Raw genomic sequence first — 20,362 nt, forward strand, 5'->3', positions numbered from 1 at the left:
AGATATAAAAAAGCACAGGTCATGGTATGTATCCTCCTTCCTCCCTTGAGCATCTCTGGAAAATTTTGGCATAATTTTCCTCTGTGTACAGTCAGTCATACCCTTGCTGTTTCTTAGCCTCTTTAAAACTGACCTTTCAAAGTCACTGGATTTGGTTAATAACATTCAAACTGCACTTAAATTTCACAAATTTGGGAAACAGAAGGGAAAAGGCATGGAGGAAAAGTCCTTTTTCTACTTCTTGAATAAACTCCTCCACTCATTCAGCCAGTGGAAGAACATAGGAAGCAACTGTCCTTTGCACCACTTTCCTTATGGAAAGAGCATTCCTGATACTTGAATCAAGGCTCTGTTGGGCAACATAGGCCAACAGAGAGTGTGGAGAAGCAGAAAATTTCCAGGAACAAATCAGATATTTGAAAATACAGATGAATTCCATCTCCTACTTATTTATCTTACTGAAAGGTCAAATTATAATTACCACCACTTGTGAAAAACATGTTTTCATTCATAGAGCACCGACGGTTATGCCTTGTGGCTGTTCACTCACCTACAGCTGTTTCAAGCAAACCAGGGAATGCCTGCAGATGTTCCAGCTGGCCATTGTTTGAGGTCATTTCACAAAGAACATCGAGAAGACGAATTGTCACCAGTGCTTCCTGGAATGAAAACTGCATTTCTGAAAATAGCTCATGAAGCCTATCATAAAAACATAAACCCAGAAATGTAAACAAGGGACAGGAACTCTCAGCTCCTCAGGTTCTATGCAGGTCTTCCAAACTGCCAAGAATAAATTTATATAAAATTAGAGCAACTTTCTAAAATAACAATAATGTATTAGATTGCAATAATTTCTTTTCTACAGTTAGTGTTGTATCTGCCTGAAAAATCATGGGGAAACCAAAACAGAGCCATAAGGGATAAAATTTTAACAAAAACAGAGTAGCTTCCAAAAGCAGAAATACAGAAAATTACTAGCTGAGAAATTATTTCTGTATAAATGTTTTCTTTGAGTTTATTCAGTCGGAGTGTTCCACTTTAAAGACACAAACACCGCCTGCAAGACACCAATTTGTTATCCACAGGAATTCTGTAAAGTTCTGTGGTCAAACAAACTTTGGCTGTGAGAATTTACATTATTCTTGGGTAAACAGGATTGCCATCAAAGACGCAGCATTTTGGTTATGTACGAGACACAATTTCATTTGCATATTATTTATTCAGCCAGAGAACTATTTTTTCTCATCAAATATGTTGGTCCTCCTTATAATGACAATCCAGAAACTTACAGAAAATACCTTAAAAGCAAATGACACAATTTGGAACAACACATATTGCTCAAGAGCCTGGCTGTGAATGCAAGATGATCCCACTCCAGGTGTGTCACCTAAACTGCAAGTAGCCATGAAAAGGCTCAGACATTGGTCACAGTAACTACTCCTGCCTTTTCTGGTGCAGGAAAAAAAAAAGTTTACTTAGCAACAGTATAGTATAACACAATGTTATTCAAATCATCAATAATAGTGTGCAGTAATTAAGTAGTACAATTACTTCCATTTGTTGCTCCTTGAAAACCCCAAATTGCTATAGGGTCTAGGTACTAAAGCTGTATTTTCATTTCTTGACCCTTATAGGTGTAGGAAGGTGCAAGTCTTGCCCTAAGTTATTCAATAAACTGCTTCCATCAGCACAAAGGCAGACTCTAAATACATTGGCCATTATACTGTAACAAAGTAATAACACCACAACTGTATTTCAGAGACAGTAAGCAGCTTTTTACAATTTTTAAGAGGAACAGATTATTTAAAAAACAGAGAAGAACTCCCAATTTTTCATGTATTTTTGAAACTTGCAAAGTTCAAAAAACTGTTCCTTCACTGCTGCTGACTTCCCAAATTGGGGTTTTCTGCCCCTCCACCTGTACAAAAGAAAGGCAGTAAAGGAAAATACTTCCTTTTGAAGTTCAAAACTCAAAATAGTTTCAACTCTGACAAACATCTTGATATGGATATAATCTGAAAAGTAAATAAGGAAGTCACTGAAGACTTTTAAAATACACATATATAGAGCGAGACGCAGAAAAGATGTTCCTTATAAAGAGATGAACTAAGTCCAAGGAAGGGTTTTATTTTGGAAGTATAGTGGAAAGCTAGTGCAAGCAAACTGATGCTCAAGTCAGGCCTTGAATGGAAAAGCTATTTTAAACATTGGTTTAAGCACTGCAGAAGCATATGATTAGCTTCTCATGGGCTTAAGATGCAAGCTACAAGACCTGATGTTCCTTAAGAAAACAAAGCAGTGTCTACATATAACAAATTAAACAGTGGATGGGACACCCAGACAACATTCTGGGAGTCAGGCCAGTCCAAGGACTGCTCCCAAAAGTTTTCAAATGTGGCCTCAGAGTTCCAGAGTCTCAGGCAGTTTATTACTACAGACACAGCCTGAGCAAGGCACTTGGCTTGTGGGCCACAGAAAAAGCCAGGCAAAGTCAAGTTGAGTATCACAGATGTCGCCTAAAGCATTTTTAATGACAGACTCTACATGCACAACTATAGTTTTTGCAGCTAAATACAATTGTTACACAAAACCTAAAAATACTTATACAAATGAGGAGAAATTGGTGCAATTCCTTATAATTTCTTGTATGAAAAGAAACAGTTCTATGATGTTAGACTGCATTTCTCTTTTCCCACAGCAAGCATATGTTGTGAACAAATGTATACACAGATATCTCTCCACTTGTATACAATATGTATACACATATTGCCCTCCATTTATTCATCTATTAGGAGTTCTGTTTTCTGTTCATTCAGTAAGCCCCATTTTCCCACCAAACAGTGTAACTCAGTTTATCATACACCTTGTTTATGTGAGAGAAGATAAGAAATCAGTGTCAAGCAGGCCAAGTTATCCAGGAATATTCACAACACTGCTGTCCCAGCACCTTCTGGTTGGACAGAGACCTCCTTCTGGTGGGTGCAAACAAATAGTTTTTTTCCATGAACTGAAACCACAGAAAGTGGTTTGGAAAGTAACCACAAAGGATAAAAAAAAAAAAAAAAAAAAAAAAAAAAAAAAAAAAAAGCAAAGATGGGATTATCTCAATGTATATCCTCTCACTCTCACTGCCAAGTTAGTACCTTTTCCAGAAGTAGTCAATTAAGTTATCTGACGTCACTTAGGCTAAACAGTTGGGGCAGTGGGGGAGGCTGTGTTTCTTGGACAGATAAGAAGAGATTGTGTGCTTGCTGGTTTGTGTTTTGGTTTTTTAACACATCCAACTACCATTCCCCATAAAGTGATTTACTACTTTCAAAATTCTTGTGCCTAATTAAACAAAAACCCCAAGCAAGTACAACACTTTTAAACATTATCATATAAAAGCATTTAAGATGTTTTTTACTTTGATAATAAACCATTTATGATGCTTCTTCTCTAGAGTTTCTAGAAGTGAAACTATTGCACATTAGTTTTGTATTACAATAAAATAATTCTGACTACATGTACATAACTGCTTCCCAGCTATGAACAGAAGAAATATTTTATTTTGTTTCATATTTGAATCATAGGATCATCATAGAATCACAAAAAGTTCTGAGCTGAAAGGTAGCCAAAAGGATAATCAAGTCCAGCTCTGAAGTGAATGGCTCATACAAGGATCAAATCCACAACGTTGGTGTTATTAGCACCATGCTCTGACCAGCTGAGCTCATCTCAGGTCATGGTCTGAGTTGGAAGGGACCTTAAAGCCCATCCTGTCCCACCCCCTGCCATGGCAGGGACACCTTCCACCCACTATCTCAGACTGCTCCAAGCCCTGTCCAGTCTAGCCTTGGACGCTTCCAGGGACAGGGGAGCCACAGCTTCTCTGGGCAATCTGTGCCACAGCCTGACGACCCTCACAGGGAAGAATCTCTTCCTAACATCTATCTTTACCCTCTGTCAGTGTGAAGCCATCCCCCTTTGTCCTGTCACTACATGCCCTTCTAAATGTGAACAAATTACAACTAACAACTCAAATAAGTTATAGAAGTGACCCTTAGTAAGATAATAAAACATTTAAATATGTGACAACCTGAAAATTTTTTACATTTTGAAATAGTTAACAATGGGATAGACTTATTTCAAAGTACCATATCCCTTGCCATCCTCAAATCAAAAGCAAAAGTTGGCTGCTGTCCTACAGACTCTACTGTGTGCTCTGTCATTGCTTTCCCAACATAAACTGCAAAAGGTACTGTCAGGTGTGCCCCTTGGGCAACAGTGACGAGGAGGATTTATCACGTTGAGTTCTAGTACATAAAAATGGTTATCAGTCATACCTCATCCTCTGCATCTGCTGCAGCAGTTAACTTGAGCACAGCTCCACATTTCTCTTGGAAACAGACTGCAAGGAAGTCAGCGTGTCTCACAAACACATTACTTTTTTCACTGGCAAATGAGTTCTTGTCACTTACTTTCACCATCATCAGCTCCAACAAAGTAACTCTGGAGGTAGAACACAATTTGTTCATCAGATTCACTGAGCCACATAAAATAATGAATAGAATAAGCAGTAGTTTAAAATGATAAAAACAATTATCATGCTAGTAACAGAGAGGAATTTTAAAAATTAACAAGCTTCATGAATACTGGCAATCAGTTTCTGTCTCCTGGGTTTTTTTCTGCACAGAATTAACTTAATTCATCATTCAATTAATACAATCTGGCCAGACTGTCAACATTTTTCTCAAGTCTATTTCAATTTGTAAGTTCTTATGTTCTAACAAACCATTACTGAGATTGCATATTGCCCATATCTAAAATTTCCAGCGAACCAGCTCTAAAAAGCTGTTAAACACAGCAAAATAAACAGACTATTTGACAGCTTCTGTTTGAAAAACACAAGTTTTCACAGCCCTTGCTTTGCCTTCACTCTTCACAGTCCTTCACTCTCACCCACAACCCCAAAACAATTCTGAGCCAAACAGGGAAAATAAAAACTGATATGCACACTCTGCTCTTTATAGTCATTTTATGATTGTTACTAGATGGACTAAGCAAATCCAAGTTAATCACTCATGCACCCAGTCAGAGATATTAAATGTACTAAGCTGGTAAGTAAGTAGATACATAATGAAGCTGCTCTATAAAATCTACTTGGGTTGGGTTTTTTAACAGCTTTAATGTAATTTTATTCCCAACGTCCTTTCATGTTGTCAGGGCAAAGTGGAAGCACTTTGTGGAAGTAGGACTTGGACATGGCAGAGGTCCTTGCCCCAGTCCAGCGCACAGGGACTGGTGAAGTCTTACTGTCATTCCCTCAAACTGAAAGAACACTGTTTATTAAATGAATTCAAAAGCCAGCTCAGGCTTTTCTTTCGGTGAAGTACTTCAAATTCAGATGGAAGGACTGACATTTAAACATATGGAATAGTAAAAACCCTTTTTCTTTTGAATTTACCAAGCAGGTTGTCAGAAGACGAAGAGAAATGTCTTTTTCTGTGGAAAAAGCTCGGTCACTGCTTTATTAACCTTCAAAAATCCATGTCTATTAATCACAAAACAGCTACTTAGTTCTTGCTAAACTTAATTTTCAGTGTCATTAATACTGCTGCATTAAACTATTACCTGAAGGAGGACAAAAAGCTTTTTCAACATGGCAGCACAGAAGTGCTGCCGGCACATTTTCTCCCGGACAGGAGGCTGGAGCAGCCTCTCTCAGGGGCTCTGTTTGTTCTGCAGGTTACAGCTGGGTGCATCCTATCCATCTCCAGAGTTCAGCTCCCCAACACCCCACACTGACCAAAGGCTTTCCCATTTGGCATCCCACACAAACCCCAAACCCACAGATCTGCCATTTGCCCCTAACACAGGGCTGGACTTGACATGTTAGTTTTCACCACTTTGAAAGTGGTGAAAGACTCACTAGAGTCTTTCAAGCATATGCTCAACTAAGAACACAGGCTGGTCACAGACTTGATGAACAAAGGAATTATTCCAGTACTGCAGTGAGTAGACCCTGGCCAGATGCCAGGCTCCTACCAAAGCTGCTCTCTCACTTCCTTCTCATCCCCTCCCCTCACTAGCTGGACAGAGGAGAGAAAACTTCACAAGGGCTTCATGGGTTTAGGTAAGGGCCATGAGAGATCACTCATCAAACACTGTCATGGGCAAAAAAGGCTCAAAATTAGAGATACAACTTAAATTTATTACTAACAAAATCAGAGCAGAATAATGAGAAGTTGAATAAAACCTTAAAAACACCTTCCTCCCACCCCTCTCCTTCCCAGCTCTATCTCCTACCCCAATGGCAAAGGGAGACAGAGAAATGGGGGTTATGGTCAGTTCATCACCATTTCTCCCACTACTCAGGGAAAGGACGGTGGGGTCCCTCCCACAGGAGACAGTTCTCCATGAGCTTCTCCAACATGAGTCCATCTCACAGGCAACAGATCCCTGCAAACTGCTGCACTGTCAGTCCATCCTGTGGGTTAAAGTCCCCATCAAACTGCTGCAGCCTGGGTCACCCCACCATGGGTACAGTCCTTCAGGGACAGGCTGCTCCAGCGTGGGCTCCTCTTCCACAGACCTCCCACGGGGTCACAGCCTCCTCTCAGGCATCCCCCTGCTCTGCCATGGGCCTCCTCCATGGGCTGCAGGTGGATCCCTCATCCCCATGGATCTCCATGGGCTGCAGGGGCACAGCTGCCTCACCATGGGCTGCACCAGGGGCTGCAGGGGAATGCCAGCTCCAGTGCCTGGAACACCTCGTCCCCCTCCTTCCTCACTGACCTCAGTGTCTGCACAGTTGTGGCCTCACATATTCTCACCCTGCTCTTCTCTGGCTGCAATTACAACTGTGCAAAAACTTCTTTTTTTCTTTTTTCTGAAACATCACAGAGGTGTTACCACTATTTCTAATTGTCCCAGCCTTGACCAGTGGCATGTCCATCTTTGGAGATGCCAGGGATTGGCTCTGCCACACATGGAGGGAGCTTCGAGCAGCTTCTCACAGAAGCCACCCCTGAAATCCCTCTGCTACCAAAACCAGGCCATGCAAACCCAATACACTGGCATCTGCGTCTTTGCAAGATGGAGATGGAAGCATTTTAGTTTAGATTCAGGCTGCAAGAGTGACAGAATGTGATGGTATGAGTAGGTGAGAAGGAAAGCGCACAGCATCGGCGTGTTTTGACAGAAGCAATTGGATGGACTGGTTCAATACTGATGCATTTTCCTCAGCAAGAAGTAGATGGTCATTTCAGGCTCTGCAGAGACTGAAACTGTGTGATGCTACACACAGCTGAGCCTGGAAGTGCAGTGCATCACAATTTTGTGTGCAGTTGACAGGCTGCAAGGAAAAGTAGCTGCGAATACATGAACCCAAAACAAAATCTATGTTCTGCTTGACAGGATTCTAGTCAGGGCTTCTTGCACCATTAATCTAAATAACAAATGTTTAAAACTGACAAGCAATCATTCTGTAAACAAACTGAAGAGTCACCACCTCCATAAACCCCAATAAATAGACTAAATGGTTGCCAATAGGGAAATTTTTTTGCACTACTCTTCCCCTTGCAGTATGAACAGATGCCTTTTTCAACAACTGCAGTCCTTCATTAAAACACCACTTAAATGCAATTTCTTTTGAAGTTTTCTGGTCTCTTTAGGCATTCAAGTCAAACTGTTTTCCTGAGTTTTCTTCCAGGCACAGTCATTCAGGATATGCCCATCTTTCCCTGAATTTCAAGAAAGTCTTGCCATTTTGCCAATAGCTTCCTGAGAGCAATGTGCTTTTTTCTGGTGCAAGCTCCCTTGCATTCCTTTTTCTATTGTTTCTCTCAATTTTCTTTCAAGACTCACACTAATTTTTCCAAGTTAGTTCTTCCAGACAATGCAATTTGCCTATTTCTTCTAAATGATCTCACAATTGTTGAGGCATTCAAATGACAGTGTTTCTTCCTACTTGTCTGCCTGCAGCTAAATACAAAAAATATGACAACTGCTAGTACCAGCTGGATTTTTGTAATACTCAGTTCAGTATCTCAAATCTCATTCTGTGTATTATATTTTACAATTATACTTCTGCTTGGAAATAATCATGCCATGTCATCTTTCTTTTCTTTAGGCATCACTGAAGAAAACCCTTTGTGAATCTCTTGCAGTTGTTTTTTTTTTTTCCTAGTCAAATTTAAACCAGTTCTTCCTGAAGCTGACTAAATTGGCATGAACTTAGAACAGCTACTATAAGGTATTTGCAGTCATCAGTAAAACAAATTTCTGTCTGCTATAGTCTGCAAATAAACCACAGAATTCAAGTGCAATTTAAATCTGGAAGCTCATTACTACACAGTAAAATGCTGCCACACTAAGCCTAAAACTAGCAGTGTACAATTTTATTGGTTTTCTTAGCATCAAACAATGTTTGCATAAATGCACTTTGTTTATAATCTCTTAGCAAGGGCCAGACACTTGGGACATTCCTCCTCTGTGGCTTAAGCTTCTCCTTCCTGAAGCACTTCCCTGACAGCAATGGTTCCATGATAGAAATAAGGCCTTTCCTCAAATTTTTCACTTCTTTCATCTTCAAAAGATATTTCCAAGCATCATATTCAATGAAACCTGGTAAATTTTGTGAGCAACTATAGTTCAGTGCTACCTTTAGCTACTCTCTCTCTGTGAGCATTGCCAGGAAAAAACCATCCCAAGCACTGACAATGGTAGCTGGTAGCTGGGTATGACCAAGAAGTGGTGCTGTTTACAGGACTTGAGTGCCCATCTCCTGGCAGGCAAATCCATCAATGGCTGCATCCTTCACTCAGGACACTTCACCTGACAACTCTAAAATCAAACCTAGAGATGCAAATACCTGAGCATCTTAAAAACACCTGAAGCTATTCAGCTGCACTTTTTCATGGTGTTAATTAAAGCAAAACCCCTTTTTAGAAGGGACAACAACAGATGTGCTCACTTTTGAAGATTTTATAATGTAATTAAGACAAGCAAGGCATGAACTTACAGTGTCCGTGCTCAAGGCTACCTTGGATGAATGCAAATCAGGCTTTTTCTAAATACTTCTGCCAAATACCTGCACACACGTGCAGGAAAATCTCAAATTTGGCAAAGAATTCACAAATCTACACTCTTTTAGCTCAATGGCCGTATTCTTCTACAATAATCCCTTCCAGAGAAAGGGATCTGATCACAAAAACCTGATCACATTAACACAGGATTTATTTCAGGCCATTTGCACACTCAGACATGCAACACATTAAACTTTCTAAGAAATGCAAGAGAAAGTTATCCACAAGACAGGAATTTTGTTTTCATTGAAAATTCAAACTCCTGATCCACTTGTACAAGAGCTGCTTTGAGGCAGGCACCATGACCACCATAACACAAATGCACTGGATTTCAACTGCAGGAAATACTCTGAATAGTCCAAATACTGTGAATAGTGCAAATATTGCATAGCCACAGACACTCTGGGCATTCCAGGCAACTGCCAGCTTTGAGAGTCACCACCAGTGGGGCATATGTGCAAACTTCCTCAGCACAGCTAATTTCATTTCAGCAAATGCATTTAAACCACCTGTACTTAACGTGCACGACAGAGGATACTGTAACTGAGAGCTACCATATATTCATGAGTTCCAGCTGCCTTCCCTAGACACCTCAATACCACATCTGTCCATTCTTCCTTTACAGGACTTGACCAGACTCACTGGACACCCAGCACAACAATGCCTCAGGTGAAGACTCCTTGTCTCGTTTTGAAACAATGAATTCCCTATGCTTTGGGGTTTATGGCTACTTCTTTCTCCAGTGCATGGCAGTCAAAATGGTTTTATCTGAATTGGATTTGTCTCTTCATGTACCTCAAAAGAATGCATTCTTAAATACGCTAACACTACCTAGGAACATGCCAAGGTGGGGTATTCTTCGATAGTTTGGATGCAAAAAGATGATTTCTACAGCACTTCCATATGTTTGTCAGTAAATTAGGCAGTGTCCAATTCATCACACACTGTACTGTGATTACGTTTTTGAAAAACTTGATGGAATTGACTGGCAGAACTCTTGTGATTGATAATAAATTCTGCAGGTATGCTCTAAGTAGTGATCCCACCTGTGATCATCTATGTCATGCCTACATCAAAAGCCTTTGAGGAGAGGAATCTAATCACCATCTGTAGTATGCTGTGACCTTTCTAGAAACTGGTTACACCTACTGCTTTAAGTACAGCTGAACACCCTAACCCAGCCCTGGCTACCCTCAAAGGCATTATGAAAACATGCAAACTGCCATTCATGCTATTCCCCAAAAGAATTCAATCTAGCTCATTCACTTAAAACAGTTACACAGCACCTACCTTCCGGTACATTAAGCACATAGCTCAGATTTGTTCCCACTTGGTCATCCTGAACTGTGGAGGAAAACAGTATTTCCCTCCTTACCATTGCCATCCCATCCCTATACAATAATATTTTATTTACATTTCAAACTGATTGCATATTTTTTCTTTGTCATTTTTTTCTTTTTCTGACATCTTTTCAGTTTTCTTATAATCTCCAGTCAGTGCCTAAACCCTCATCTGCGGTAACACTGGAAACAACACAAACCAAAAAAAAAAAAAAAAAAAAAAGTAAAATCACTGTTTTATTCAGTGCTTTATCTTTCACCTGCAAAAACTAGAAAGGAACTTGCAGCTTCCCTGGATGGATGCAGAGCAACACAGGCACATTAAACACATAAATGAGACCACAAAATTTTCAAGCAGTTGGAGGAGCTGTAGAATTCTAGCAGTGTTTCCCAAATTTGATTGTCTTAACAAAATACTTTTTTTAATCTTTCTCAATTCTCTATTAAAGCAATGAGCATTTTTCCATTATAGCAGTGGCCATTTCCCATCAATTCAGCACACATTTACTCAAACACTTGAAGGAAAACTATCAATGCTTCTTCAAGATGCAGGTTTGTTGAAGCTTTTCAACAATGGAAATATTAAAGATTAAGTCATCACAGGCATCTGCTCCTGTATGTTTTGCAGGTTCTGCTAACCAGTATGACACGCTTCCATCTTTCTTTAAGGCTTCCTCCTAATTTCTTGACATAACAAGAAATAACATAACAAGAAGGATGAAGAGCTGAGGACATTTCTAATCTAGCTGTAAACCTCTGCAGGGTGTGGTGCTCTTATGAAATCAAGACCCAGGCATGAAATCCTGTCCCTTTTTGTGTGTGAAGTATTTCTTTACCGAGTAATGGCGCCAACCTGGATTCTGCAACCCTACATAAATCACTGCCAGTTGTGGCTAAGCTGTAATGTTAACCAACCAATTTAAAACCATTACTGACATAGAAACATGTATTTAGAGATTTTGTGCCAACTATGAAACCACACAGTTTTTCAATCATGTGAACAGGATACTCTATATGGAATGCTAAATACTAAAAGCCGCATTGGTTTTGGGGTTACCTTTCTTGATTGCTCAGTTTGGCATAGAGGGCTTTTACCAGCTCTGGACACTTCAGAAAAAGTTCTGTAACAATCAGGAACCTAGAGGAAAAGAAAAAGAAAGTCTTACTGGTGCTGTAAAAGTAAAAGCAGAAGCCACATTTACTCCAAATGGTGCTAGTTAATTTCACTTGTAGATGAAGGTGCATTGTGCTTTTGGTCCTACTTGCTACTAGACAAATGGGCACAAAATAATTCCATGTTGTCCTGCAGTTTTTTCCCTAACATAGCAATGACAATTTCTCATCAGTTCAGCTCACTTTTACTCACATGTTTGAAGGAAAGCTGGCTGGAGTCTTAGGCCAGTTAAATACACTACAAGTCAAACAATGAAACATTCATCCAATGGTTTATGCACCTAAGCAAAAAGCCAAAGTTCAAGCCTGAAAATTATTATTCTATTCATCACAGCACTGTAAGCCCCACACTGTCTGTAAATGCCCAAATATTACACAGATTGTTCTTTAAAAAAGGCAATCTGACAAAGCATCAAAGCAAATGAGAACTTCTCTGTCAGATGCAATTTAGCAAAGTACTTTCTGCAACTTCAAAAACATACCCTCCCTGTGTAACAGAGACCTAAACTGAGAACTAATTCTAGGTTCTTGCTTTACAAGGCAGGTAGATGCAGAATTACAGTCTCACATTCTAGAAGGGACCCACAAAGACCATTGAGTTCAACTCCTGGCCCTGCAGAAGACATCCCCAACTTTAACACAAGGATCTTGCCAGCCAAAATACAGTGAAGCATATTCTGTAATAAATTATCAAGCTTTGTTCTTCCTTTCACCTCCTTCCCTTTCTCACACCATATTTGGGGTCTCTGTCTGGAACACAGAAAGATTAACAAATGACCAAAAGTTGACAAACCAGTCACTGGTTCCCTCTTTCTCTTCACCAAAATATTGCAAGGGATCAATGATAACAACCTTCCTCAAAAAAGAGTCTCTTTAAAAGAAAAATCTATCCAAAACTGGCAACAGCTCATTCTTTCATCTTTATACTTTCTCTGGAAAATATGGTCAGCCGTGGCCTTGTGCAAATGCCAGTATTTACATCATTTGCTATACCAATAACCATCCACAGCAGTCCATAGCAGGTGACAGTCATTTAATTTCAACCCAGACTCATACTCCCGGCATTATGGGAGAAAACACAAAGAAGGTAAAAGTATTTAGCTCTTCATATCACATCCCCAGGAGCACTAGTGGTGATATTTATGCTGCACAGGTCCACACAAATGCACAAATGAGACTATGCATTTTCAAAGTAGCATGTCTAGGCTACAATAATTACAAGGTAAGTCTCAGAGTATCCTCTGAGCTGATAAAGGTACAGAGAAAGAGCAGCTAAAATAATATTAAAACCAAACAATTTCAATACTCCTTCCACCTCCTCTCTAGTTTTCTTTTTGCTGACAGCCTTTATTTTGCATAACTCTAATCTATTACACAGCTAATAAGAAGATCACAACGAAGCCCTCTAGCTGCAATAAAGTATTTTTTGGACAAGTACTCAAATGCCAATTGGGAAAATAGGAAAATAAAAGGTCCAAAGCATTAATAGCTATTATATTTCTAATAGTAAATGTGGAGTTAACTATCATCTGCTTCAGTTACTGAAAACTCGACATTTTTAAGAGTGGGAGGAAGAAAAACTATTTTCTACTGGACTTCTTTTTACTGATATTTGCACATTCATTCATGAAAAAAACATGCAGAGGTGTAAGGAATCATCAAGTTAAAACTGGAATGCTGAGGAGTGTAGCACTGATCGAAGAGTTTCTCAATACAAATTTCAAAAAGCACAAAGACTGGCCCAAAGCCAGCAGCACAAATGTGTCCAGCTGAGCTGCACAAAACTCAGCTCTAACACCCAAGCTGAGCCATCAGCAGGGCAGTCAAGGAACTGTGGAACTCCTCCACAGTTCCTGAACTAACAACTCACAGCCATCCACAGTTAAATGCTCAGAATCATCACAACCAACTTCATTTTCCATGGATTTAAGTAGAACCACAAACTTTTGTGTGGAGCAGCAGAAGAAAATAGCACAGATCAGTGCTGTGCAGAACACAGAACTTGGCCTAAGAATGTACAAACTTCAGCTGACAATGCAAGAGAGTAAAAAGTGCATTTAAAGAGACAGCCTGAAGCCCGACTTTTCCATTTTGCAATTGGTACTATCAAATTTAAAGCTTAATTTTCATGTTTAGGACTATGTTGAGGAAACCTTCTTGACTATTTGTATTGTAATTAAAAATGATCAATAATTATCACAGAACAAGATCTGCTGCTGCGAGGCTCATGTTCCTGATCACTTCTGCAAAGTGTAAGGCTCATAGTTCAGCTGTTACTTGGGTCTCTGCTCCTGGATTTCCTCACACAAATTTTGCACATTCTGTGGACTAGATCTCTACTGCTTGAGGAGCTTGGACTATTTGAGACTAAATTTCTAATTCTTACATTCTGGTTTCATGATGTGAGATGAAACATCTCAGAAAACAAAAAGCTGTGGCTGCTCCATCCCTGGAATTGTCCAAGGCCAGGCTGGACACGGCTGGGAGCAACCTGGGATAGCGGAAGGTGTCCCTGGCCATGGCAGAGGGTGGAAGGAGATGGGCTTTAAGGTCCATTCCAACCCAAACTAGTCTGTGATTCTATAAAGTATCTGCTTCTGTATTTAAGTGTCTCTTTTACCTTATCCACTTTCTCCACTACTGCATCATGAAGAACAGAGCACAAGCATCATCACCAAGAGAAAACAGAAGAATTAATAGTGAAGTAACGCACTTCCAACTCCTACACCATGCCCATAAATTTTGGAGGTAGCTAAGCAAAGATGCAGCACACTCAATATACTATCTTTAGTCCTCTCAGCTCTCCTGTTTTTCATTTGTGGCACAGGAAAAGAAGAGGAAAAATAAGATCATCCATAATTCTAAAATATAAAAGATATTCAGTTTTGGATTACTGACTGAACATGGCATTTCAAATATACACAAAAGGCCTTGGTAGGAGACTTAAACTCTCTTTGGGGGCCAACACTAGAACCACTGGAATAAACTGAAGACCACTGTAATTCAGTGAAGGAAATGGTGAAAATTAAAGCTGTTATGCAATCGTAACACAGTAACAAATGAACAGTGTTAAATACGCCAATTTTCTTGACTCTAAAAACTGTTTGGCTAAAATCCTAAAAAAATGAAGTGCTTCCATAGTAGATAAATACAGGAGGAGATGTTCAAAGACTGTATAACAGCACAAGGGGTGTATTGTACCAAACTGAAGCTCAGAAGCAGCCAAGACAAAGTGGTATGAGCTAAATTTGCATTCAGTATATTCCAGATGGTGATTAAGTTTGCTCCAATCAAAGCTGGGTGTAAGCAATCAACTTTATCAAAAAATGTCATGCTCCATATTAAGTTGATTTTATCCCATTAGCAAATTTAGGGAACAGTTTCCTCAGTCTCAGGAAAAGAGGAAGACAACCCCATACATGTTTTCCAAGTACAAAGAACAAGACATGGCAATGATCTACTTGATCAGCAACCTTCTTTTTCAATCTCTAAACCAAAAGCATTTTTCATTGCCCTAAAATAATGCCACTCTATCCAAAATATTTAGTAAGAACTAAATAGTTATCCCTTTACTGCAATTTAACAAACAAATGGAATAGATCATCCGCATTTTGAAGAAAACTAAAGAAGAAAATTCAGCTACTTTCAGCCAACTTTCAAATTCCTATCATCACCCTTTTTAGATGCTAAAAAAGCTATATGCCTCATGAGGAATTATTTGGAATCAGAGCATATTTTAGATGAAGTAGATTTCATCCTTGCATAAGAATAGAAGAACCCTACCAAAACCATTTAAATAAACAATTCCAAGTATAAGCTATTTAATAACAAATAGAACATGTGCTGTCATAAAATCACCAGAAAAGAGGTAATTCACCCCATTCCCACACCAGCACTCCTCAATCAGGAGGAGAATAAAGGAACACATTTTCATATTTCTAGTATCAAACATCACAATATTCCTTTCCTGTGCTGAACCAAGCAGAACAGTGAACATCCTTCCATCTTCCAAAGGCATTCCCACAGTGAGAGCACCCTCCCTACTCCCCGTCAAGTAAACTCTGAGGTCTAGAAGCCTAAATTCAAATTAAGTGCAGTATTTCTCTGATTCAGAATACACTGCCACTCAATTTGAAGGCTACATCTGAAATATTCTAAAGAGATTAAATCTAACTTGTATGTAAAATAGAAATAATTTTTTCTGAAGCGCTAACAAGAAAAAAATGCAAGATGATTAGCAATGGCTAATAGCACTTCCTGCTCTCTCCTCTCCACAATATACACAAGAAGAAAGAGGTGACAAGATAATTAAATGTATGAGGCTGAGCTTTGAAAGATTGAGGAAATCTTTGCCAATTCACTGCTACTGCAAATAGAAAGTAGAAGTTACTCAGATTTCTAAAATTAAGCAAACTTTTCCAAGTGTTGGTACTATTTAAAACCACAGCTGAACTTGGAACCTGAAACATAACTCCAACTTTCCTGGAACTAAAAAAAGAATTACTTTCTGGAGAGCAGAAGAAGGGGGTGGACAACATCCTAAACTGTCTGACAGAAGAATCTGAGTTGCCAGCCCGATGAAAAAAAAAGTTTCTTCATCATGCTAATTAAGCAAAAAGAGCAGGACTGAAGAATTCTATCCTTGCCTTTAAATCTGTGCCCTTGCCACAGGGGTACCAGTTTCTGTCCACACATCTTTCCATATGCCACGACAAAAAAACTAAAGGCAAAAAAACTGGAGAGGGGTAGCCCCACATCCTAATCTTTACAGTAATCATTTAGCTGTGGTTTCAAAAAGAGAAAGTGGATGTTCAGCAAAACTTACTTCAATGCCAAACAGCTGACCACACTCCTAATAACATTTTTCTAAAACACAAAAGGCACATTATGTCTCTTATTTTAAAATGGAAGATTTTTGTCCTTTGCTCTTCAGGAATCAAAAATACAACCTGCTTTCCCTGTCCATGCACATTAGCTGAACTTAGTTCACATTAGCTGAACTTCCCCATGCACACACTTGAAAAAAACTGATTACACAAGCTATACTCTCATCTGTAATGGAGCCATCAAGGTATTTCTAAAATAAACAGCTTTCAGAACACACACTGATCTTGGTTAGGATAAATTATAATGCAATTTTTGTACTACTTTTTCCTAATTATTTTATAAAACACATATTTTTCCAGGTTCACATTCTAAAATAGATCTCATGTGGCATTCTCTGTTGGTTTCTGTTCCAAATACTGTACCTTCTACACTGTGTGACATACTTTGCTCCTGATTAACACAAACCCAAGAGGGAGTGGACATATGTGGAAACACATAGAAACAACTTTTGAAAGGCTTCACAATTTTCCAGAGCCAAAGGCTCTCTACGTGTGTTTAGGAAAAACTATTACTGAAAAAAAAAATAAGATAGACCATTTCTTTGGAACTGCATGGGAGTTTGTAACAGAGAGCTCTTCAGGTCTCAGTAGTATTCACTTGGTAGTATTCACAGAAACAGAGTAGAAAATACATTTCAGTTATTGAACAGTTATATTCTAGCTTTGTTTCCTAAAAGATGGATATGTCCGATCTCCTGACAGCATCCTTTGATAGGAAGTGGCTGCTGAAAGCAAGCAGCACAAGAACAAAAATCAGATTATGGAGCAGGTTTGCTTATGTGTTTAAGATATTTAAACATTAACACATTTAAACTGTTGGAGCAAGTCCACAGGAGGTCACAAAGTTGATAAAGGGACTGAAGCACTTCCCTTATGGAGACAGAATGACAGAGTTGGGGCTGTTCAGCCTGGACAAGAGAAGGTTATATGGAGACCTCACAGAACTTTCCAGTATCTGAAAGGCTTACAGGGAAGCTGGAGAGGGAGTTCTCATCAGGAATTATAATGGTAAAACAAGCAGGAATAGATATAAACTGACAGAAAGTAGATTTAGATTAGATATAGGGAAGAAATTCCTCCTGTGAGGGTGGTGAGGCCCTGGCACAAGCTGCCCAGAGAAGCTGTAGCTGCCCCATCCCTGAAAGTGTTCAAGGCCAGGCTGGACAGAGCTTGGAGCAACCTGGGATAGTGGAAGGTCTCCCTGCCAATGGCATTGATACCGAAATTGGCCTAACAGAAACCTTCTAAGACAGTTTAAAGGAGGCATTCTTTATGGCAGCAATAAGCACCCAGGGGGATCCTTCTTTCAACTGAGTGCCTCAAGCAACAGGTGAACAGAATTTTTATCACACTGAATTAAATATTCATGAGCAACTTCCTTGACTTAATTTGACAGAGTTGCATCCCTTATTGGAAGCTCTTATATGGTTCTTTGGGAATCTCCCCTTCAACATCCAGTGTCCTTTTTAGGTGGCTGCTCCTTGACCCCTACTTTCGAGTAAGTGCAATATCATTGTTTTGCATAACTACCACTTTGTCAGCCTTGCAGAGCTGAGCTGGCATCCTGCTTGCATTTTGCATGAATGCTGTTTTGTCTGCTTCTCCAAGGCCACATTGTTCCCTTTATTTGATAAGAGCAAAATGTTGTTCTGTTCTGCTATCCTTATCAAGTGAGTAAAATGCTGTTCTACTGTCCTTATCAGCAGGGAGTTGGAATTGGATGAGCTTTAAAGCCTCTTCCAACCCATACCATCCTACAATTCTTTATGCTCAACTCAGTACATCAAAGCTTCAGAATTAAATTTGTGTATCCTTAGAGATACTTTGGAAACACGGAAGATACACAGAAAATAAATTACTGTCACACAAGGGCTTGAAAACCATGCTCATCTCTTTGAATAGAAATAAAGGATGGAAGAAGCAGACCCAACAGATGCAGAAAAACCAGTAAGAGTTTAGGAGACAGATCTGCTGCTGTTTAGGAACAGATCAAAAAGAAGTAACACTAGGAGAAAAGGGAAATAAAAGATCACAAGAAAGTGGAAACAACTGAACTTAGAGGTTTAAAGACTTTCTATGTGCAAGGAAACATTTTAAAGGGAATGCTAATCCACAACTGTGATCTCAAGCAGAGCAAACTAGAAGAAACTGGTCCCTAAAAGGGGAAGGCCGCATTAAAGAGTAAAATTTCAGGGCTAAAGCTGAGAGAGGAATGGTCCCTGATGCACCAAGCCAGAGCAGCACATTTCCCACCACAGACAGGTGGTGTTAATTCCTCAGCTAAAAGCTCAGGCAGCAGCTCACTTTGTGAAGAGCAGCATGTTTTCTAGAAGACAACTGCACAGCAAAGAACCGTGAAGGAGATAGGATCAGTTAATTAGGGTATGCCAGAAATCAGAGCCAAGAAAGGAAGCAAACTTGTTTCTGCAGAGTTAGTGTCTCTGCAAAGACTTACTCTTTGAAGTACATTCTGTAACATCATACACCTTGCAACTTTCCAAAGCAGCAAGCTCTGGGCACTCTCCACAAGCCCAGCTATGAAAAAGTACCAGCCAGTCAGACAGATATTTTTAAGAACCTCAGCTGGGGATACATACCACCTGCTTCCTCAGATCATTGCTCTTGAGAGTCAGCAGCAGCAACCTCAGATGAGCTCCCAAAATTCAAGATTACAGTACAGCCTGACACAAGTTCAGGAGTTGCACTGAATACAATTTAGTGGCAATGTAAAACTACACTGTCTAATGTATGTTAATTAATATTATTTAAATATGCCATTCAGCATCTAACATTAAATATGGCAAAGAGAGCAATATGTAAATAATCCTGGAGCTGTTGAGAAGATCAAGCTTCTAAAAGAGAAAGAGAAGGATGCACCAGTTCTTAAATCATTAGAATATTTATTAAATGCGTGTATTGCATTCTCCAGCTTCACAGATTGCAGAGATAGAAGCATTTCTGAGGCTGACAAGTAACCACAAGTTTAATGAAATGAGCCTTCCGACCACCTGATCCAGAGAAATGATCACAGAAGAACTGAACGCAAAATTTGACCAGCGTATTCCTTATAAAACTGACTTCCTCCTTTATTAACTATTTCTCAGCTCACAGCATGCCACAAAAATACTTAACAGAATGTGTATCACTCAAGAAACACACTTAGATGTGCATCACAGCACCGTTACCTCTCATTCTTTCAAGTTCTAAGGCAAATTTTTTGTTACACTGTGAATCTACAAACACATTTTAAGACTGCATCAGTGCTTAGTCTAGAAATTCCATTAAGCTGATCTGCAAAACAGCTCTTCTCTGTTTCAAAAACTGCTTAGGAAGTGAATGACTTGGCTTTCCATCACTGATTAGAATCAGAGCTTGCTGAACTGAGATCTTATTTCCCATGACCCACCTCTCTCAGGAAGCAGAGCCAACGCCTCAGACATTCCCAATGCCTCAGTATTGGGTATGAGGTATTCCCTCTTTCCTGACCCAAAATCTTAGCCTTCTACCAAATATCTTGTGACTTGAGAAGTAGGCAAAAGTGACAGGAAAATTCCAGAAAGCTACATCCAGCCTTTAAAGACCCTTCCTCTGCTCTCTCTAACAAGGAGAGGATTTTATGGCAGACAAAAGAAGAACAGCAAAAGTTCTGCAACTGCTGCCTCTAAAAGAGAAGCTCTGAGGAACTGCTCAGAATAATCTCAGATTTCCTTGGCTAGAAACTGTCTACAGAAGTGCTGTGCTGAACTTTTCCTAAGGACTTTTCCAACTTGAAGATGGGAAATTAGACTCTAAACATGAATATAGGATTATTAACAAGAAAGAACTGTCAGCTCATCAAAATAAAGACTTGCAAGGTGTGCTTGCACTCTTGTGATGGGTGAGGATTAGAGAACCC

General features: G+C 39.5%; 1 protein-coding gene across 1 annotated transcript in view; it reads right to left on the reverse strand.

Moving 5' to 3' along the window:
• ATXN10 (ataxin 10) overlaps window positions 1-20,362 on the reverse strand; it is an 88,695-nt gene that overhangs the window by 40,097 nt on the left and 28,236 nt on the right. The window contains exons 6-8 of the mRNA XM_066319461.1: window positions 11,466-11,546; window positions 4,326-4,491; window positions 551-659 (exon numbers count right to left, since the gene is read on the reverse strand). Of these exons, the coding sequence (XP_066175558.1) occupies window positions 551-659; window positions 4,326-4,491; window positions 11,466-11,546 (356 nt within the window). The remainder of the gene's footprint in view (window positions 1-550; window positions 660-4,325; window positions 4,492-11,465; window positions 11,547-20,362) is intronic.

Source organism: Sylvia atricapilla, chromosome 5, assembly GCF_009819655.1.
Source record: "Sylvia atricapilla isolate bSylAtr1 chromosome 5, bSylAtr1.pri, whole genome shotgun sequence".
Lineage (NCBI taxonomy): Eukaryota > Metazoa > Chordata > Aves > Passeriformes > Sylviidae > Sylvia > Sylvia atricapilla.